Below are 22,728 nucleotides of genomic sequence, written 5' to 3'. Positions count from 1 at the left end.
ACCACTTTAAATGACTAAAATATTAGCACACAGAAGAGTATTAAGGAGGAAATCATTTAAAGGAGTCATGCGCCATTTTGATGCACAGATAGTTTACTGAGTCTGCACCACAGTGAAGTGTTGAGCTCTGTTGGACCAGTTCCTTTCATAGTATAAGTTACAAATCCACACAAAGTGAATTGCAGCTTGCAGTCAAACTATTCAGGAGGACAAGTATGAGATATGAGTGATGGAAGGGTTCCTGTTGTTGTGTTTTGTATATCTGCGTATGTTCCAGAATACAAATAAGGCAAGAAAATGTTTTCCAGTAGGAGTCAGAATTAAAAACCAGAAAGTCCTCAATATTTAGAGATCAAAATGCAACTGCAAGGCTCCATATCTTGTTGAAAAGTTGAGCTTTGAAAAAAAAAATAGATATTCTTATTTTGTGGTTGGAAATGTATAAGTTGTCTTCAATAAAACCATATAAAACGATTTAGTTCCCAAAGAATAAATGAATTACATAAATAAAACAATACATAAAGATGTTTCAGTTCAACTTAAGTGAAGTGAATATCTCAAGAACTGGTCTATTGTAGAAAATCCAACTTATCTCTTCCTGATCCTTTTATGCTATCTAAACATAGGAATTTGTCAGCTCAAAAAAAAAAAAAAAAATTAACCTTACTTGTTGAGGGCAGCAAAGTGGCTCTAGCAGGGCTCACTCTCTCTCAAGGCAACTTAAAGGAGAAAAATAAATATTCTGGCCCCATCACTTATACATCTTCCTGCCTTTCCCTGATTTCCACTTCTGCTAAGAAAAAGAAGAGTTGGCTGGTCACTGGCCACACCAGTGAGGTATTAATGATGGTTAGGCTTAGAAGACAAATTTCACCTTTCACTCCTTCACCTACTTTATGTCAAATGAAGAAGCAAAATATTGCTTCTGTGCTGAAAACAAATGATTTTCTTTGATGTGATGTATATAATGAGACTCATCAAAGTGAATCCACATCCTGCTTTCAGCTAACATTGTTACAAGACCCTTCTTACTCCCACCTGAAGACAGGAGCCAGCACAGAACATCTGACAAGTTGGTAAAATTTGAAATTCTGAAAGCTTTTCTGTTTCCCCATTGCTGCTGCAGCTCGTTTGTTTGTTTCCTGACAAATTATCTTTGAAAAAAAAAAAGAAAAAAAGACTCCTCTGAAATGCAATCATCTAGCACTTTAAGGCTTCTGTTTCTTTTATCAGCTTTTTTTGTTTGGTGTGGAAAAACTTTTCTTTTTGCAATATTCTTAATATTCCCAGTCTGGGAAAAAAAAAAAAAAGGAACTTGAACATCAGGACTCCAAGTATTATGCAGAGGTCTTTCTTAATAACTGTGTTCCTACTCTTACTATATGGAACTTCCATGTGGGATTTGCTAACTTCATATTGTAACAGGGCCAAACACAGATCCTGGCTAGAAGAGGAAAACAAAGATTGATGGAGATTTTATATCATAAATGATATCTTGCTTGGGCCAGGATCCAGAGTTAACATAAGTCCAGAGACAAACGCGGACGTTATTACTGCACATGACTTTGCCTGTGTCTCCTCAGAAAATGCAACACCAACTCTTATCAGGATGGATTTTTCAAAGCCATTTAACTTCTTTCTGAGTGGCAATGACTTTCAAAAATCATATGAATGTCGGGACTGCTAAGTAATAACTGTTGAATTCTTTACAAATGTAATTAGTATATAGAGAGATACTAGGAGAAACACTATGAACAGAAATGGAGGAGAATGGACAACACTAGAAAATATACAAGTGTAAGAAAGACAGAGGAAAACATAAATAAGGAAAGGTGTTCTGAATAGAAAGTACATGAGAGATGTGTATGGAAAGGAAAAAAAAAAACAAAAGAGTTCTGTCTTCCAAAAGCAGAGGAGAGGAATAGGAAATGAAGAATTGGAAGCAAAGCACTGAGATGAATGGGTTTGAAATATAAAATGAAGAAAGGAGATGATAAAGAAAAGAGGTAATAAAAGACATACCACTTTAAGGTAATTCATCTTTTATTTATACCCTTTCTTGATATTAGAGGAAAAATGGTAACACACTTGTACTAAGCTCAAAGTATGTTAACACTTTACAGCTCTTAATTCCTGGATTATGTTGTTAAATAATTAACTGATAAATCATAAGTAAATAATTAAAAATTGGTTCTCTAAACCTCGCAACTGAGAATATAAAAATGTCATAGTGATATTAAATTTTAGGAGAACTGATATTGAAGTTAATTAGAAAATCTGGAAAAAAAAACTTCTGAAATCCGTAGCTGTAGACATTGCTAGCAGAAACATCTGGGTTCTATTTCCCCATAGAACAAAATAAAATAGATCATCAATTATTTAAATCTCCTGTATTAAACTTACATCTGGAGAAGATGGAAACATGAATTGCTAGTTCTTCTGCAAATACCTAAATCTGCTGTGGGCTTTGTCCTTTTGGAAAAGATTGTTATAGGTGAAGTATCACTTTAAAATGCTAAGGCAGTCATGATTTCATTTTAAAATATTTTTTTCCAACTTTTCCAGACTTTAGAACTAAAAAACAAGTCCCTACACTTCAGTAGACAATAGTAACTCAAATACTAACATTTAAAACAAACAGCTTCAGGAATCTACTAATAATTGTGTTTATTATTGTAAAAGAACAGTATACAAACTAGTAAAAAATCACTATTTCCCATCCAATTATGAAAATAGTCTCCTCCCATAAACATCTCTTTTATTTTCTCATACAGCAAAAGCAAGAGTACCTCAAGTCTAAGCAAGGCAACTAATCTAGATCCCACCATCATGAAAGTCACTGAATTTCTATATTATTTTTGTACGAGCGAACATTCAAAGCACAGATCCTGCTGTGCAGAGCAATCAAACATCTTCACAAGGACAAACTAGGAGGGATCAAAAATCTAAGAAACAGTAAATACGTAATTATTCCAATAAGGAAATTATAAAATGTGACGGTTTTACTGAACAAGACTCATTTCATTTATTCATTCTTTTGAGCTGTTATTCAAAAAATAAATAGAAGGTAGTTTATATTTTAAGATCCCCCACCCTTCCTGCTTCCTGATGCTAAGTCTTGCAAAACATTTGCCACCAGTAAAATCATGAGGTGTCTTCATGTGCCAGCACAGGCATGAAAATGTACCAGCTCTCCTTCTCTTCTCATTCAGCACCCCATCTGGGGTTAAATGGATTTTCCTTCAGTCACATTCACTCAGTTCCTGCCTTGTAGTTCACTTGATGGTGGCATGGGTGTCCATATAGGAGTCATTGTCAAAGTAGTCCTCCAGCTGGCAGTACAAGGCCTCAAATGTGGGCCTCTCACTGGGCTCTGTACTCCAGCATTTCAGCATCAGTTCATATAGTGCCTTTGGGCAGGTCTCAGGCTGAGGGAGTCTGTATCCCTTGTCCAGCATCTGGATCACCTGGTGTCCTGTCATGCCTGCCAAAATTTCAAGGCAGAAAGAGTTAATGAGATTACCTGTGTGTACCTGTCTCCCACTGAGACAAGACAGCAAACCACACTCCCCACCTTCAGGACCTGTAATGGCAGAGTTGGGAGCAGTCAGGCCCTGTGCAATGGTAAAAGGCCACAAAAACCACTGGAGGTGCCCAAACTGCAGTTAAAAAGCACATCCATCGCATTCCAGGCCCTTCATTTCTAACTGCTGGTACCCATCTGAGGCATTTCAAATGGGTTTGTCTGGGTGGGAGGCTTCTGCTCTGTTACCAGCTTTTGTCTGAATTATTATGACACCAATTTAATTTCAGCTAAAGCTAAATCCCTCTGCTCTCAGCAGCTCCAAAACCTCCCAAGAAAACCTGTCCTACTTTTGAGTTTTCCTCATATTTGGAAAGTTTTCAATAACATCAGTCCTAATTTTCCTGTGGAGCAGATGTCCCATGGTATTCTGCGCTGTCACCATGGGTCATGGAGAAGCAGCAATTCCCCCTTATCTTTGCTATATCTTTTTTTGTATTAAGGCTATTGTCCCATTCCCTTTCAATTTTCTACTCTTTAAACTAAATCCTCAGTTGTGTAGTCTTTACTTCTTTTTCTTAGATCTCTGAATTGTATTTCCTCTATACATTACCCATTGCCACCATGGTTCAACATAACTTATCTCTTAACTGATTACCAAGGATGAACTCCTGAAAGTAATATCAAGAATGCAAATAACTATTTTTACTGTGAAGTTAAAGGCAAACTATGCCTTTCACATGGCATTCTTTGTGTGCTTTGCTAAGCATATTTTCAGATAATGCTGAGAATCATGGTGTTACATATCCTTTATACTTTAATTTGTTTACATTTATGTGTGCACATGCAATTTATATGAGAATGAGTTGAGGATTTGATGCTTCGGTTTTGTGGGTATTTTTTTTTCCTTTTCCCAACATGCCTTCACAGGAAATGAAGCTGGGAGTCAAAAAGAGGAATAAACTTTTCTTTTTATGGTAAATACCACTTATAGGACCCTACGAAATGTATTTTATGGTGACTGCATCAGCTCATAGGCCTGTCAGGTTGTGGCCTAACTATTTTTTGCTTCAATCTTCCCCTTGCATTCTCCTCACCAGCACAAAATGCATCAGTCAGTCATTTCACTAATATCTAGTGTTACTGGAGCCATTTTTCCTTGAGCATTCCACAGACTGCTAGGTATACTAGCTGGTCTCACACCTTTTGAATCTACTTTTGTGTTTGGTGAAATTTTATTCCTAGTTCTTGTGATTCATTTATTTACAAAGACTTTCCACTGCAATAGTCAAATATGAAGGAAGGGAGGAAAATCACCTATTCATTGTCTGATGGCTTCTTCCTGAAGTACCTGTGCAGTATTTCACCTATAATAGTCTATTCTTTCATGTGACATTCACAGAACAAGAAAAGCAAGGGTGCAGGTAGGTGGTGGCAATAATTTTTCCCCTTTTCCACGTTACATCATTTTTGAGGTGGTGCTGGATGAAAATAAGCAATTGACTTCTGTGTCTGTGAAATGCAGGTTGACTCAGCTGAGAGGAGGTTTGAATGGCTGCTAATTACTGCCCTTGGAAAGCTTCCAGAGAGCATGGGGCAGCCAGGTCTGGCACACTGAATGGGCCTCGTCTGAACAACCTTTCTGTATTTACAGAAAAGTTCAAGCCCTTCAACCTAGTTGTAGTACAAGCATTACACTATTTTATGTCATCCTTTAAGCAAGAAAGCAACTAGAAATCATTCTGTAGGTAAAAAATACTTACCAGCATATGGCATCTTCCCATATGTGATTATTTCAAAGACAAGTATTCCAAACGACCACACATCTGACTTAACACTGAATTTGCTATAGCGGATTGCCTCAGGGGCTGTCCACTTCACTGGGAGTTTTGTTTCAGGCCTAGCTTCATATATGTTTTCGTTTTCTACCTGTCATGGGTAAAACAAAGAAGCCTGATTTAGGAGCAAAGCACTTAAGCACCTGACCAAGCTAACCTTATGTTTAAACTTATCAAATGTTTGCCTTTCATGGTATTAAAGCATGCACTTACAGAAGTCTTTTGTTGAATAGGGCTTTACAGTTTGCTGCTGCTGTTCACTGGAGGTCTTTCTAAATCATTTATAATTTCAAGCAAGCACGCAGCACTGGAGTAGTTTGTGATTAATTATAACCCGCTACTGTGAGTTCTGGATCTGGCATGTAAGATTTCAGAAGTCTGTCAGAAGTGGCAGTGTATGGATCTTGCTGACACAAGAGACCAAATGTCTCTGTGTCTGTCACCAGTAAAGAGAGAAGGGAAGAGCAAGAGCTAATGAATTTTGGAACCTTTGTTCTTTGATTTACTGCGGTGTTGAAGGGCCATTATCTTTGAAAACAATCACTTAAGCAGGTTTCAAGACCAAAGAACAATCTCTGAGTGATTCAAATGAGCGTTAGCTTACAATGTCTGCAATTAATTCATGCAAAATAGAGAAGAAATACATATAGAAAAAGGAAAACTATTTGCTGGTAAATGTGAGTTAATTTTACTTGGTAGTAGAATCATTTGTATAAAGTTTTATAGCATGGACATCTAGGCTTTGTGAACATTTATCCTCTTTTTAATTTTAAAGTGCAGTTTAACATACATCGGCCACATTCAAGTCTCCATTAAGTTTTTTGCATATAAATTCAGGCAAATTTATACACTAATTTTGGGGGCTGGTTTTTTTTTTTTTTTTAATATAGTGTCTTTATCAGCTCCAATACCCTAAAGCATTAAACAAATGGTTGTTGTCTCTTGTGTCTATGTACTGATACACTCGGCATTCTGGCTTAAGAGACAGCATATTCCTAAGTCTGCCAAGGTGATTCTATGACAGAGTATTTTAGTGAATATATTATTCTAACAAGGAAAGTCAACCACTGTAAAATATTACCTATAGTCAGCACTTTTCATTTAAAAACATATATTTGTCATGATAAAAAATGTGCAATTTGATTTTATGCACAACTAGAAAAAAATAAAATTAAGCAAAAAGTACTTTCAAAATCCTTTGATGCTGTTATCAAGAAATTATTTTACAGTTCAGAATGTAATAAATATGAACTTAATTTTCTTCTGCTTGAATAGAAAAAAAATAGAAGCAGAGGGTTTTTTTATTTTTATTCTGTCTTTTATTCTTAGTGGAAGAACATAAAACAGTAAAAGCAATAATAAGATTTCAGAAAATATGGGCTACATATTGAAATCCATAAAATACTGGAAATCAGGACTTCCCATCTCAAATCCTTTTCAGAAGATAAAAGTCTCAGTTATCAACTACAGCTCTTTCTTAAGATGCTCCTCATCAGCATTACTTGGTATTCCACATCCTCAAATGGTAAAGAGAAAAAAAAAAAGTAGAACATAATGGAATAGAACTTGAAACTGCGTCAGATTTAAATTTCTGAGACACATTACAAAATTCACAGTTAGTTGTGCAGATTAATAAGATCCGTTTATGACTGTTACCTGCACTCCCAAGCATCATAAAGGCAGTGGGGGACTAAAAACAGAGAAAATAACTGTGAATATATTTTTATGTGTCTTCCCTTACAGGCTCAGGAGTATAATTTCTACAGTCCCTCATCATATGCCAGACACTAGTGTTGTGTGTGAAGGCTGTGCAGCAAAAGGTATTGCCTGCCAAGCTCCTTCCTAGGTGGTTGGGAGACACATACCAGGATGCCATCTTCAGAATGACAGAATGGCATATGCTAGATTTTAACCTTTCATGGAATAATGCAATTAGAAAATACAAGAGGAGACATTAGGAATCCTTTTCTCTCTGGACATGCTTTTTTACCTCAATCCAATAATTTAGAATCTACTGTACATCCCTTAGTTGACTCCTAACTTTCCTCCAGAGGTCAAGTAGAGACAGTTCACTCTCTCAAGACTCACCTTAAAAACTCTTGCAAGTCCAAAATCTGCCACTTTGTAAACACTGTGTTCACCAACGAGAACATTCCTGGCTGCCAAATCTCGATGGATGTAGTTCTGAGATTCAAGATAAGCCATACCAGAAGCCACCTGAGCAGCCATGTCTATTTGTTGTGGCAAGGAGATTTGGGAGCCTGCATCATCTGTTTTAAAAGAGACAGACAAGCATAATATTTGTGGTATTCAGATATAAATAACAGTTTACAGGTTCGAATAGCCAAGACAAATCAAGATAAACATGTAGCGCAATAGCCACATGACAGATAATAGTGAATGGCACTATTTTAAGTCATACAGCTAGTTTCATGGTAGTAACAAGGCTGTCCTATCTTGTCTGAAAGAGTAGATACAAAATACCTAGTTGTTCTAAGCTGACAAGGAGCTAGTGACAAAGAAAAAGACATCTGCTGATAGCAATGCAGATGTTTGTCTTTCTGAAAAGTGCCCAACCCATCCCAAAATGCAAGTATGAGTTAATGTCAGTACACACTGGGTGTAGCCAGAGCTGACTGAAGAGTGAAAAGCACAAAAATAGCCTTTCTGAATGTTCTCCAATGACTTTTACTAGCAAATACACCATCTGCTGTCAAGCGTAACTCTCATTTTCACTTTCCAGTCCACTTAACTGCTTCATGCTGTTATCACTGTTGCTGCTACTCAACAGTAGGACTCTTCACGCTGCTTTCAAGCTGCCTATTTCTCTGCTAGAACTTTCTGAAGCAATGTGCATGCCACGCTACCATTGTAAAATCAACAAGTCCCAGAAATAGAGATTTGCAATTAAAGATTGGCTGTTCAAACATAGTAGCAAAAGAAACTTGTTTCCACAAATGAAGAAGGAGTCTTTGGGGAGAGGAAAAATGGCAGCCATAAATACTAAGAAAGGTAACAAAAAGATGTCACTGCAGTGTAACACTTTAAAATCCAACTGTGGCATTTTGAAAAAAGATGAACTCATCATAACAAATAATTTGCACCCAAGGTAATCTAGCTAAGCCAAATCAGTATTTTATTGAGGCATGACTGACACTCAAACCCAAAGCCTGCAGCACTGAAACATGACTGCCTACTACTGTAGCAATACTCAAAGCAGCTTCAACTTTCTGTTTCAGAATCTGAATAACCAAAACAAAATAGGTGTTCTCTGCTACATACATTGTCAGTTCCCATTTTTCATTGAAGATGGTGACTTTTCCTTACTGCCACAGTGTTAGAGAAATAAAACATTTATCAATTATACTTTGAATTGACTCGTAGCAGAAGTGTCTTGGTATTGTTTTGCATAGCTTCCTCCAGTTCTGGCATTTTACCTGACCTAACCTTCCAATCACTTCTTATGAAGAGTGTGAAATACTACTGTTTACTAATCTATTTCAAGATCTCCAGGTCTTGAATTTCTGCTCACCCAAATGTTCAGAGATAAATGGGTAAAAGGAATGAATTTTAAATGATTTTATTTGCTCTGCATGTTTATCTTTCCTTTCTGAGTCTAAACTCACTGTCATTATAATCTTCCACTGAGATTATTTACTTTTACTGTTGACTCAAATTCTTTTCCTTTCTCACATGTATGCTGCTCTGACCTTTAGAAGAGAGAGAAATACCAGGCTCTGTAAAAATCTATGGCTTGACCATCAAGAAAACATATAATCAGGACACAGAGTAATGTAGCACTCTGAAGTTTTGCAGTTCTGATAATTGACAGACATCAATACTCATATCTCTGTACAAAGATAAATCCACAAATGAATCTTAAGTTGTATTTAATCAGACAGGAGCTAAAGATGTACCAGTACCTGCTTGGGTACCTGGGTTTTGGAAACTAGCTTATGCGAGATGATTTTAAAACTCTCTTTCTATGTTCCCTTTCACACCGTTCCTTCATCTGCTCAGACTGCAATATTACTCCTGGCGAAAGCAGACTAAGACACAGACAGATCTGAACACAGGTTTGCCCTTGCTCTGCTGATGCCCCAGGCTGGCCTGACACAAGTCTGCTCTAATACAGAGAGCATAGGAATGTTATGGCAGAGAACAACTTCTCATGTTTAACGAGCTGCTTCCATGCAGAACAGGAGTCAGAGCTGCTAAATCCTCTCTGTGTTTTGTTTTGTTTTTCCCTCTAGGACATACAGGTGCAGCGTGTTAAAGGGCAGATCCACCTTTATATGTGGAATTGCTGATGGAAGACTTCTATTGGGTACTTTCAGGGATTCCAGGCCAGGTGGATCCCCGTAGTAGCTTTCAGCATGTGAAATGGAGTGAAAGAGGCTGCAGGTTCCCTGTTACCCTCACTGCAGTATTGCTACAGAAGTTTCCAGACCAGAGCCAGCTTCCATCTATGAGACTGGGAGCAGGTTGGAGGAGTTTACAGCTGTATTCATAAATAAAATGTAATATTTCTACATTCCTTCCTACTAATATTTTTGACACTACTATCTCTCATATATGAAATGTTTACTAGAGAAAATATCAGACAGCTCAGGGTCTGTACCTCATTCTAAGCAATCAATCACAATACCTCATTTAGGAAAGACAGGTAAATATTCTCATTGACAGAATCTTAGCAATAAATATATAAATGCACAACTATTTGCCCAGTTGAGAATATTTCATTGGTAATAATTCACCAAATTTCAGACAATGTCTCTGCCAGAAAAAGCCCAAGGGCTATGAGAATTGACAGGCACATTCATATATTTATGACAATTTCATTCACATTCAATAACGATAATGAAAATTTTCAATTGCATTTTTCTCATACTGGTGGCAGCTCAATAATCCTGCATAGCAGTGTTCATCAAAAAGTATTGCAAAGTACATTCACAGGGTGTGCAGGGAATTCACATGCCTATGGTTATTAGTGTCATTAGTCATTAGAGTGGAACGTGATAGCCACCATGCAAGTAATACCAAGGTTCTTTAAAACTGGGAAAGCGTATCTAGCATCTGAATTTTAACCAGAAAAACCATCTCCGGGCTGTTCCTTTCTTTGACTTTTTTTTTTTTTAATCAATGAAGTACATAGAAACATCAGTCTTTTGGAAATGTTTTCCTGGTTCTTGAAGTGGCAGTGCGTCACCTTAAATAGTGTCTACAGTAGTTCCTAGGTCTCTACCTTATGAGCTAGAGACAAAGAGATTTATCAAGATCTTGAAGATCTGTCTTCAAGAGATCATCACAGCCTTAGAGACATTTAACATTCAGTCATCAGGTAATTAAAATGAGGAACAGCACTGGGATCAGGCATTTCTCAGTAGCTGGGGTGAACTTACAGAGCAATCAATTTGTTAGTCTGTTCCAGACTGTAGAACTTCATTTGTAATTATTATTTGCCTTCAGAAGAGCACACTGAAGTGCTACTAATAAAAGACTTGATAACATTAGTAAGGGACAAACTCACAAGGGAAGAGTATCCCTGCTTGATAGTAGATTCCAGAGATGTTAAGTACAGTTTGTGGAAATGCTTCAATTTTGCATCAAGTATGATGGCCTTTCTTTTGCCTTGCTTATCTTTTTATTCTGTCGATGGATATTTCCCATCTACTTGTAGAACTGGTGAAAAAAACGTATCTTGGGTGATAAGAATCAATTTTGAATTTCATTTGAACTTTTGAACTTCTCAAATACTCAGCATGTCAAAAATTCATAAACCTTTTCCTCTTTTCTCATCTCCAAATATAACAAATAATGCTGTTTTTCATGTTAATTCAAGTGTTGTACTTCTATCTTTCATATTAGTGTTATTTACCCAAGTGAAAGCTGTGAAACCCCTTGAAATGAGTTTATAGTCATACACTTACTTTGAAGGTATTCTATAAGACTTCCATGTTTCATCAGTTCTGTAACAATATAAATTGGATCCTCCAAAGTGCAAACAGCATAAAGTTGTATAAGCTTTGGGTGTCTCAAGTTCTTCATTATTTGTGCTTCCCTCAGAAAATCCTTTGGATCCATTGAACCTAAAACAACACATAACAAAACATTAGCTAAGGTTATAAAGACATTCCTACCATCCTGGCAGTCTTGAGGGTATAACCAGAATTGTTTTCTTGAAGTACATTAGCGTCTCAAGTCTTCACAGTTTCCAGAGATAACAGACAGCTAATCAACAGTTAATGAGTGAAATATGCCAGTTGCACAGGAACAGAAAACATATGTGTTCTGGCCCCCAGGAATAGAAAGGCTAAGATCAACCTCCCACAGGCAGAAAAAGGTGAGGGTAGAATGTTTAATGATGCAATTAAAACAAATAATTATGTTACAGCTTGTAAACGAAATGCCCAGAAACTGAGGTAATAGTGATGAACACAGGACTTCTGAAAGAAAAACAGGGATGCAGTAAGAATCTGCTGCACTATTTTGATCAGCTACAGCAACCAAACAATGAAAGCACTGAAAGCCCTCTATTATATACGGGACAGATCTGTGCAATTTATATACATACATGCAAATGACTACTTATAATGTTGACATAATATATAAGTATATAAATAAATATGTATATTTTCTTAGTGAATGTGTAAAATTAATTGTATACTACCTTTAATGTCTAGTTATCTTAATTGCTAACGATCCTAAACTTTTAAGTATTACATAAGGTCATACTACCTTTGGTTCTATTCATGTATGCACTGGATCCATTTATAAACTAAGTTGAGGAAAGAATATAGAAATGGCTCAGGGAATGAATGTAAGTGGCAAAGCTAGGCTTAGATTTTGTACGTCCTGAGTGGGGGATGGATTAGGAAGAGAGATGCATAAATGTTATGTTTATGGATTATCCAGTAGTGATTAGGTATTGTCAAAGGTTTGAGGAAGATGGTAAATAACACCTTCTTCATCATTCTTGTAAAAACAAATGTGAAATTATCCAGCCACTCAAATGTTTTCTTCTTACTAAATCAAAATATACTCAATAAGAAGAGACTGAGGTAAAGGAATTGAAAAATAAAATAACAGCTATCTAAACTTAGTCTGTTCTATGTCTTGTTTAAAAACAGTTTTCTTAGTAATACCAAGGTATTTTAAAACTGGGAAGCAAACCAGGCATAAAAGAGTATGAATCTTTATTTTATTTTCTTTAACATTAATATTAGGTAACTGACAAGGTTCATTTTGGAGCTCGGCTCTGCTACAAACATGGATGTTTAAATGGAGTGAAATGCTGTGAAGATGCTAAATGGCTCAGCCATAAAACTCCACCAGAAAATCTGTTCTACAGAATAACTGGTATATCAGCCTGGGTCACTTCACCCAATACATACCTCGAATGCTGCCACCTGAGCAGTTCTTCAACCTATTTCCCAAGAGATAACAGTGATGTGTGGTTTCACATCCTTGCATCAATGCAACAGAAATGACTGAAAAATGCTGCTGATAGACATTGTGAAAAAAAAGCCACTTGACACTGCAACCTGCGAGAGCAAAGGCTGTTGCAAGGAATAAGTGGTTCTCTTCCCTGGTGTTCTCATACTTTGCTAGGCAATCTCACATGCCCCAGTTTGACAATATTTTATAGGATGTCATTAGAAGAGGGTGGTGAAAGGCAATGGATTTCCATGCCATCAATAAGTGGATGGCAGCCAGTAATAGATCTCTTTTGCTGGTACAGGCTATACCCATTTCTTTTTGTCATTATCAGAGGAAAATAGGAAACAGGATGAACAGTAGATTACTGATGGATGTTCTCTATAAAGAAGAGATTAAGAGAATCAGGTGGAAAAAAATTAATATCTGAAATGCTACACTGTATTTTTTTTTCTATTTACAGCAGCACAGTCTTTATTTGAATTTACCACAGATCCTAGATCTCCAGTCAATAAAAACAAACAACAAAAAAGAGGTAGAGTTCTTTTTATAGGGCTTTTGCTCACTTTGACATTTCTTTTAATGCTGTAATGCATGAGCTTTCACTTTTCAAACAGCATGAGTTTATCATGGAAATCAATCTAAAACCAAAAGAGAAGTTATGTGACAGCATGCTTCTCCTGCCACACCCCTCTTCTTCCCCCAGCTTCCTACTTCAGTCTGGCCTGGAACAAGAAGACAATATGGAACAGTACTGTCAGTAAGCAAAGGAGAACTGAATGTACTAATAACAGACACCTGATTCAACAGCTGAGAAACAACTGAGCTCACACCTAAAAAGCAACCTGTGACTATGAGTCAATCATCTTATTCCACAAATAACTTGAGTAGTAATGCATTACAAGGTTATGCCTCCTTAGGGATTTTTTATATGGAGATGCCTTGATGATACAGTTCCTGAGTAAGTGATTAATAGTTTTGGTTTAGGCTTTGTTAACTTTGAGGGGATTATATCTTAGATTATGCACAGGTGATTCCTCAAAAATTACTGTTTATCAAGTCTGGGCCTAGAAGAAGCTTCTGCTATTGCTAGGATCTTTGTTACTGCAGTTCAAGGAGTTTAGAAAGCAATGGGTCCATTCTGAACCTTATGACTAAGTGGGAAGGTATCTTGTGTGTGGTTTAAATCTATATTCTGCAGTGGATAATCAAATGTATGTATCCATCCTGAATCTTGTTAGGTTGCTCTTAAATCACTATGCTTTATCTGTATTATGCCAATAAATATGTTCCTGCTTATTTTTCCAAGTGAAGTATATGGTGCAGTTGTTTTCATTCCTGACGAACTTGTGAGGTATTCTGTCTCTAAAGGTGTATGCATAAGCCTGAGAAATGACTTAGTGTCAGTGCTAATATTTGGTGTGTTTATCCTTAAAAGAATGAAGTATGGCTAACTGGGGGTCTATGAAATCACTTGTCTGTGATGGATCATTATAAGTGATTCTTCACATTATAAAAAATAATAGCCTGATTTGTTTCTGATGTAAAACTTTGCCTGCAAGTTATCCCTCAGTATTAAACTTCTGTACACTCTATGCTAACTTCTATACTATAAACTTCTTCCTACAAATTCAGACAAAGCAACATGTTTTTCATATATGGCAAACTCCAATAATGTGATCAAAAGGGAAGAATTCTGCTATCTTAATAACAGTAAATCCTTTTCACCCTGTTCATTAATATTCATAATAATATAAATTATAGTATTAAAGAGACAAGTTCAGTATTTCCTGCATATTCTAAGGACTGCATGTAACCTTCATTTTTCTTATCTAGTATCTCTAAATAGCGACCGATAGCTCTATAGCTAGATAATGAATGGTTTGAGTGCCAGCTACAAAAAACAAGCCTGTTATAGTAGAGACAAGAACAGTACATTTCTTTGAAGATGTTTGTGGAAATGAAACGTATAAAATATAAAAGTCAAATGGAGTTTCAAATGATTGTGTTTTTTTTAAATCTGTAGTTGAGTTACATGTCTCTAAAGTGGTATCCATTTTTGCCCATAATTGGCAAACATACTATGAAGAGCAAAGTACTGTAGGTAGAAGCCACTTGATCAGAAAGCAGCTAGTTAATGTCTTTTCATAAGACAAATTTGAAAGTACTACTTGAAGAAAGTATGCATTAGATAATTCTTTTTTGTTTTGAATGAGAAACTCGTGGGTAAACACCGAAGTCCTTCTTAGAAGCAAATGTTAGCATGTATTTATTTGATGTACAGTCTAATGTGTTTCTGTGCCAGAAATCTCATCTAATTTAAGCCCACTTAAAGCAGGTATATCAGTATTAATTATTTGTTCTAGAGTTGAGGAAGCTTCATATTATAAGACAGACATTGATTACTTGAAAATAAGATGGAAGTAACTGACCTTTCCCTCTATCTAGTTTCCACTGGCCTAAAAGTAAGTGGTCCTTAAATATTTGATAAGCCCTTCTGGACAGACTTTGCAACTTCTGTTAATCCTTCAAAAATGACTTCAAAGTAACCTTGTACTTCAGAGCAATGTTATCTTCTGTATGTTTACAAACAGTGATCTTGTGTAGAGTTTACACCGAGCATTATTGTCATCTGCTGAATTAGTTTATGTATAATAAATAACACTTAAAACTACAAGTTCTTAATTACATGAGAGAACAATGACAGCAGAAGACAGGCATCCAGCAACCCCTCAGGTAGTGTTCTCAACATACACAAGAGAAGTTATAAGGTAATGTAAGGGTATGTACTAAAATAAATAGAAAAAATAGTATATTTGTTCAGGGGAACAAAAAATTTCCTGCATGTAAAAAATTTTTACATTGTATATGCATAAAATATATTGCATAGTAAAGAACTGAGAATATTACTAAAGCCTCTCATAAGATTGAAAACACAGAGACTATTTTGAGAATGCTTCCTAAACAAACTCTGCTTGGGAAGCTTCCATGAGAAGAAACTTGGGAGATGTTTTACAATATGATAGTGACAAATGTATCTGTCAACTTGAGCAGGCATAAGGAACTTTCTCAGATATGATTAACTGGTGATGATAGATGTCTGCTTTACGTGCTGACAGTTGGAGAAGCAAGCTAAGCCCATGCAATAAGTTCTAGAGAATCCATCATGCTTAGCATGGGATGAAGTGCAAACCCCTGCTGCAATATTTTCCACTTAAATAGAAAAAAAAAACAACAATGTCACAGTGAGGAAATAAAAGCAAAAATGTGAAATGACATGCACGGGGGCCTGTAGCATGACAATGTTTTGCAGAGCCAAGAACAGAAGTAACTGCTGGCTTGTAGACCATTTTTATATCTCCAGTCTCTATACATCCTTGATTGTTGGTCAGCAACTCAGAAGTCAGAGAAGATGTTGCTTAAAACAAAGACGTTCTTATTTTCTCTTTGTGCTTTTTCATTTATAAATCTACCACTTTTTTTGCATGATAAAATGTTACACGTACAGCCAAAGTGAATGAACTGAACACCAGACAACTATCTGAGTGCAGGCATCACGTTACTACTGCTTTTTCTTATGGCCCCAGTGTCAAAGATCTATTAATTCTACGCCTTTTAGATAGAAGCCACATATTTTAGTCATTGCAGCCTACAAAAACTAATGTTTCCAACTTAGTCCCAGCTGAATTTTGTGTGTTTAGAGGGCTGCTGAAACACTTGAGCAACTTGCTTCTGGAAGCACAAAGGAGGCTTACAAAATATAATTCTTCACTCACTGTGGAAAAGTTGTTCTCCATAGTGCAGTGGATGCAGAAAAAAACCTACACTGCTGATTCTTTTATTTTTATTTTCTTTTTTAGCTGAAGCTTTATGTAATTGGATCCTCAGTCATGCACCTGCAAAATTTGCAGCTTGTACTGCTTCTCATTTTAGGTTTACTGCTAAGAGTGTTTGTAGACATCTGAAGATATATTCATGGAAATCTCCTCTGAAAGTAATTGCTTTCCATGAGCCAGCAATGCGTCTAAATTGCCAAGAAGACCAAAGATATCCTAATCTGCATTAGGAATACTGTTGGCAGCAGGTCAAGGAAACCCTCCCCCTTTACTTAGCCCTGGTGACACTGTACCTGCAGTGCTCTGTCCATTTCTGGGCTCCCAAATACAGAAGACATCGACATACAGGACAAAGTCCAGAGAAGGCCCATGAAAATGGCTGAGGAACTGGAGCATCTGTTTTATGAGGAAAGGCTGGGAGAGCTGGGACTGTTTAGGCTGGAGAAGACTGGGAGGGGTTCTTACCAATGAATACAAATACTTTAAGGGAGGGTGTCAAGAGAATAGTGCCAGACTCTTTTAAGTAGTACCCAGCATCACAGTATAATGTGCATGAACTGAAATACAAATAGTTCCATCTGGATATGGGAAAAAACTTATTTGCTGTGATGCTGACAAAGCAATAAAACAGGTTGTCCACAGAGGCTGCGACATCTCCTTTTCTGGAGATCTTCCAAACCTGCCTTGATGCTTTCTTGTGCAGTGTGCTATGTAGGACCTTGCTTGAGCAAAGATGACCTCCAGAAGTCACTTGCAACTTCATTCGATGTCTGTGTATATACTTATTTGTGACACATACAGGAAAGTGATAAAGCATTATTTTTGTGTAATCGATCAGAGGGCAAGTGGACAAGAAATCCCATCACAGGCCTTCTGAGGGAGCACCAAAAAGACAAAGAAAACCAGGAACTCTTCTGTTTCTTTCCACCACGCACCTGGAGAAATACCCTGAACAATGTGTTCAACTCTCCTCAGCAGAAATCTCATTAAATAGTAAGTAAATAACTTCCTACTCCACTGAAAGATTTTTTCTTATCAGGACCAGGTCCTAGTTTGGAGATGAAAGAGACCACTATATGGAAAATTGTGCAGATCAAAGGAGGGAGAAGATCAAATCATTGTCTATTTAAGAAATGATTGCTGCTACATCCTGGCTTGTAACTACCTTACTGGTGTCTCCTATTTCTATGCCATTCTCCACTTTATGTTTAGTGAAGTAAGGCTAAAGCTGTGGCTAAAATTGCCAAAAACAATGAGGGAATCAATGACTACTGCTTATGGAATTGTAGAAAATATCTGCATCAGTTCCTCCTGCAGCCTCATGAAGACAGAAGAGTTTTAAGCACATCCTTTCATGTATCCAAACCTCTCATCTAGGTAGGACTTGTCTGCCCTAGTTCAATGTAACCCATTCTGAAATCAATGAGATTGCTACTGTTGGTCTTAACAGGAAGCAGACTAGAGGGAAAAAAAAAAAGATGGAAAAGATGTTGATTAATCAAGTCATTTTACCCAGCTAAACTATCATAATACAGAGAGTATCACTATTGAAGGGGCTTCTTCATTTGTAATATGCTAGACTATGAGTAAACAATTTGGCAGATAATATGTTTACTCTAGTGTAAAATCTTAATATTTAGATAACAAATCTATCATTTTTATTATCTTACAATCTTTGGTGAATTAGAATTCTAGAGAACATATTTTTGTAGAAATAACATGTTCTCTCTATTCTTTATCAGTAAGACATATAATGGGTAGTGAATTGATTAACAAAGAATGGATCTCCAAAGTTCAGTTTGGCTTTAAACATATTAAAATCTGCTTCAGTTTGTTAACCTTATGGTTTTATTTCTCTAGTTTTTTTTCTTTTTCTTCACATGGCGTATTAGTAGCAGTTCTTCATCTTATTAATGTAAAAAAGCTAAAAGACAAAAAAAGAAAAATGTAATCAAATTGCAGCTGTAACTTGGCAGTAGTGTCCCATTCAAGTTTCATGCATTTCTGGGGAGTCTCATCAGTTCTGATTGAGTGCACTTGTAAAACAGGAGTTTGTTTTGCAGAGAACTGAAAATATGTGCTGTTCCCATTATACAGAAGGAGAAGATGAAGTAGAGTTTTGAAACGAGTTATTGAGAAGATGAAATGATTAGTTTAGCTTTGCAATTTGCATATGCAATACTAGGTAAATGTCAGCTGCACTTTCCTCATAGAGAAAATAAGTAGAAATGTATGAACTGCAATTTGTGCAAAATCTTATTTTGTTTAACAAGAAATAAATCCTTTCCTAGAACGCTAATTGCCTCATATTTTCTTGAAGAGGGAAGAAAATCTCCGAAAGAAATCTTAATGTCACCAGAACTTTAGATTAGTCTTGTTCATTCCAGTTTAGTTAATTTCCTTTCTTAAATACTATTTACAAGATTTCATGCTTTAGAAAGAACCCTTCAGTCTTTTGCAATAAAACAAACTTGTCCATATGTTTCATTAAGTCTTTAAAAGAAAGTAAACTAACATGAACAAATTAGTTTGCCTTAAGGAGAAGAAAAGCAAGAATTACAGTGGACTATTAAACAGATAGCTAGCATGTAACAAATGTGAAGATATTCCTTGTCTTTACACAGCTGGAATTGTTCTTTCTTTTGGCATCATACCTAGATGAAACAAATCGTTAACAGACAGAAAAGGCCCAGTGAAGATGGTCTTAAAAAAATACTCGAGCTACTTGAAAAATTCTGCTAGTATTGCAGGATGAAAGACACTGGTCAGAATCAAGGAGAAACAGCCTGGGTTCAGACTTCTTGTTTCAGATGGATCCCTGCCACAGAATGGCTTAGCACTGGGAATGTCTTAGGACAGGGAAATGAACAGAGATTTCAAGACAGTTTCTGTGTTTACTAGATCAGCAGGGATATACATCAGCTCACTGAAAAAGTATGCTGTTCTTTACACTAATTTTAGAAGGTCTTTAATATGAACATTTTTTCTGCTTTAAAAGAAAATAAAAGGTTCTTACATGCTTTCAATTTGCAAGTCCAAAGTTAATCAACATATAATATAAGATGGTCCTAAAATGCACTTTTAGATTCTTCCCTTTTCAGGAAATCATTCAAGTCAAGTAGGGCTCAAGAATATATAGTTGTTCTTCTGAACCAAGGATCTTAATCTATTTTGCTTCCTGAAACAGGGTCATTAACTCACAACAAGAGCTTTTTCAGTTTATGAAAGCAAATTTTAATGTTATCTTTTTAAAAATGTAAATGCCACTCATGCTACCTTTCTTCTCTATGGGATTCTTGCCATCTGCTGGCTGATGTTTTATGTTGTCAATTTAAAATGCATAAATTACTTTAAGGTAATGAAAAATAATAAAGAATAAATGTTAAAAGCTGTCTTAATCACAAGGTTATGTTATATTCAAATATTTATTTATTTATTGTGTCAAAACCTGAGAAAATGCATTCAGTCATTATTAATTCTGAATTACTTCTTAAATACGATGAGCTTAACACAGTTAATATTCCATATCACCAAAGGAAGCTTTATATACTAGGAAAAATTCTAGTGATGACAAGCTAGAAGAAAATGGATTGCTTTCCCTACAGATCATATGTTGTCACTTAATTCTATACCAGCAATATGATATAATACCACCAAAGGTATATGGTCTTGCTGCATTGTTTTTTTTATGTAATATAAGAATTTTTATGTAATGTAAGAATTTTTGTAGCTCACACAGAAACAGAAAACTATATTAAGTTATCATTCCAAGCTATAGAATCATAGAATGGCTTGGATTGGAAGGAACCCCAAGGATCATCAAGTTCCAATTCCCCTGCAACAGGCAGGGCCAGCAACCTCCAGATCTGGTACAAAACCAGGTTGCCCAAGGCCCCATCCAACCTAGTCTTGAACACCTCCAGGGACAGAGCATCCACAGCCTCTCCGAGCAGCCAGTTCCAGCACCTCACCACTCTCTCTGTCCCCCTGACATCTGAATACCAAACACAATCTGGACACTGACATTTATTAGCCTATATGTTTAAGTGCAATGATTTTAAAAAGGCTACACAAAGGGATAGGATCTATTTTCAGTAACAGTGAAAAAATTAAGAAGCAGATTTAGCAACATTACACATTAACATTTAAGATCAATTCACATACCTGGTTTTAATGTTTTGATTGCCACTGGGGTGGTATTATTCCACAGTCCTTCCCATACCTCACCAAATTGACCAGATCCTAACTTTTTCAAGAATTTCAGAGATTTTCTGTCTATCTCCCACTGATCAACAGTTTTATATGACAAATCAAAAGTAGTAGGAATTTGTACCTGGTAAAAATAAATAATACATTTAGATTTTGGGATTTTTTCAACAGAATATATCATTTTTCTAACAATGTCATGTTAAGTTGAAACAGACATGTGTGTTTCCTTACAGCACATGTGCAGTAAGTTGAGAACATAAAATAAAGTTGGTGTTTTTAGCCAGAAATAAAGAATATTCTAAAGAAAATACTGACATTGAAAGTAAAAATTAGAAGTCATCACCTAGTGAGCTTACTGAACAATCATGTAATTCTTGCCAGAACCATGTGGTTTCGACTCAGTAATTACTTACAGAAAGCTAGAGTTATGAATCTGTAGATTTCATCACCATATACATCTATTAATAAATGAATTTTGAACCTGTACAAAATTGCATGGTATTAACACTGCCACATCAAGAATGAAATGATACTGCTAGCTAAACTTTCTGAAAATAAACACATCAACACCATTCCAGTTATGGAAGCAGATATGGGACTAGTACTTTCTAAACTATACTGATGACTTAGCTTACGAAAAAATGTGTAGACATATTCTCTCTTACCTTTGGACATGGCTTTCCAAGCATCACACAGAGGCCATCACTGCTCTTACTGTAATAGTCAACAAATTCATTCAGAGTTTTAAAAGTTTTCAATCTACTCAAGAAAAAGCCTTCTCCATTCAATCTTCTGATCCTGTAGTGCTTCACAGATACACCATCAAAAACTAAGAAGATTTAAATATATTAAGTTTTCAGGTATTAAAATAGTAATACAGTATAGTTTATGACTAAATTAGCATAAGGGACATTAGTTTCCAACGGTTGTAGTGAAGAAATTAAAATAAATTATTTTAGTTTCAAGCATGGCAATGGTACAAACTCTCTTCCAAACCACAGTTCACTATTTAGATAACTTAGCATATCCAGTCTGACAGTCTAACTATTCAGATTTGGAGGTTCTTGTTACCTCTCTCTGATGTGACGCAAAAATATGTGAAGACATAATATTGAGGCAGTTAATGTTTTCCATCTTTTAGAACAACAAATATTTCAAGAGAATCTAATTCAAAGTAACCATTTGATCAATTTTTAATATTTCCTTTAACAGTATTAGCATTCCAAATAGCATCTTCTGGATAGGCAGGCATTTTTAGAGAAAGAAAAACATATGAACCATGCTCCATGATTTTCTAGAAAGCACTCATATTTTCTACGGGGTTTACTGAGTTTTGTGTGTGGTTGGAATATGTAAAAATAAGACCAATAATGCTCTGCTTTGAGTTGCTGATAACTACCCTTACCATTTAAATGTGGTTTACTCTCATACATTTCTGTAAACAAGACGGCCTTTATCTTACTTAGGTGCCTCTCCTGATGCTCAAAGTGTCCTTTCCTGGGATTATCACAGCAGACTTCGTCAATACCAAAAGGAGGGCTAGGTTTCTCCAGGGTGGGTCTAGTGAGAGGGAGGAGCAGCAGTAGACCAGAGATGGAGAAAAATGCACTCAGCTCATGCATTGGGTAGGATAGTTGGTTTAACTCCTATCAGTGCCATAGCTGTTATCTCTAATCTAAACAGTGCTCTAAAATGAACCTAGCTGGTAATGAGAAGTTCTGACTATATAATGCATAATTTAACAGGGAAGATGTTTAAGCACTAGGATATATATTTTTTTGCATTTCAAGTGGAGGAGACATGCATCAGGAGAAGGTTTCCTGATTTCAGGAAATCAGGGGAGTTTCAGGTGGAAAAAGGAACTGAGCTCAAGGCGTTACCGAGG

General features: G+C 36.2%; 1 protein-coding gene across 1 annotated transcript in view; it reads right to left on the bottom strand.

The window, feature by feature from the left end:
• Window positions 1–2,059: 2,059 nt before the first annotated feature.
• FRK (fyn related Src family tyrosine kinase) overlaps window positions 2,060–22,728 on the bottom strand; it is a 46,732-nt gene continuing 26,063 nt past the window's right edge. Inside the window, exons 3-8 of the mRNA XM_065734673.1 lie at window positions 21,509–21,672; window positions 20,799–20,967; window positions 11,292–11,450; window positions 7,450–7,631; window positions 5,287–5,452; window positions 2,060–3,484 (exon numbers count right to left, since the gene is read on the bottom strand). Of these exons, the coding sequence (XP_065590745.1) occupies window positions 3,276–3,484; window positions 5,287–5,452; window positions 7,450–7,631; window positions 11,292–11,450; window positions 20,799–20,967; window positions 21,509–21,672 (1,049 nt within the window). The 3' untranslated portion in view covers window positions 2,060–3,275. The remainder of the gene's footprint in view (window positions 3,485–5,286; window positions 5,453–7,449; window positions 7,632–11,291; window positions 11,451–20,798; window positions 20,968–21,508; window positions 21,673–22,728) is intronic.

The sequence above is a fragment of the Cyrtonyx montezumae genome, unplaced genomic scaffold (assembly GCF_038088225.1).
Source record: "Cyrtonyx montezumae isolate F1298 unplaced genomic scaffold, pur_monq_1.0 scaffold_0, whole genome shotgun sequence".
NCBI classification, from domain to species: Eukaryota; Metazoa; Chordata; class Aves; order Galliformes; family Odontophoridae; genus Cyrtonyx; species Cyrtonyx montezumae.
The sequence above is the reverse complement of the archived record's forward strand: the minus strand, read 5'-3'. Positions and strand labels throughout refer to the sequence as shown.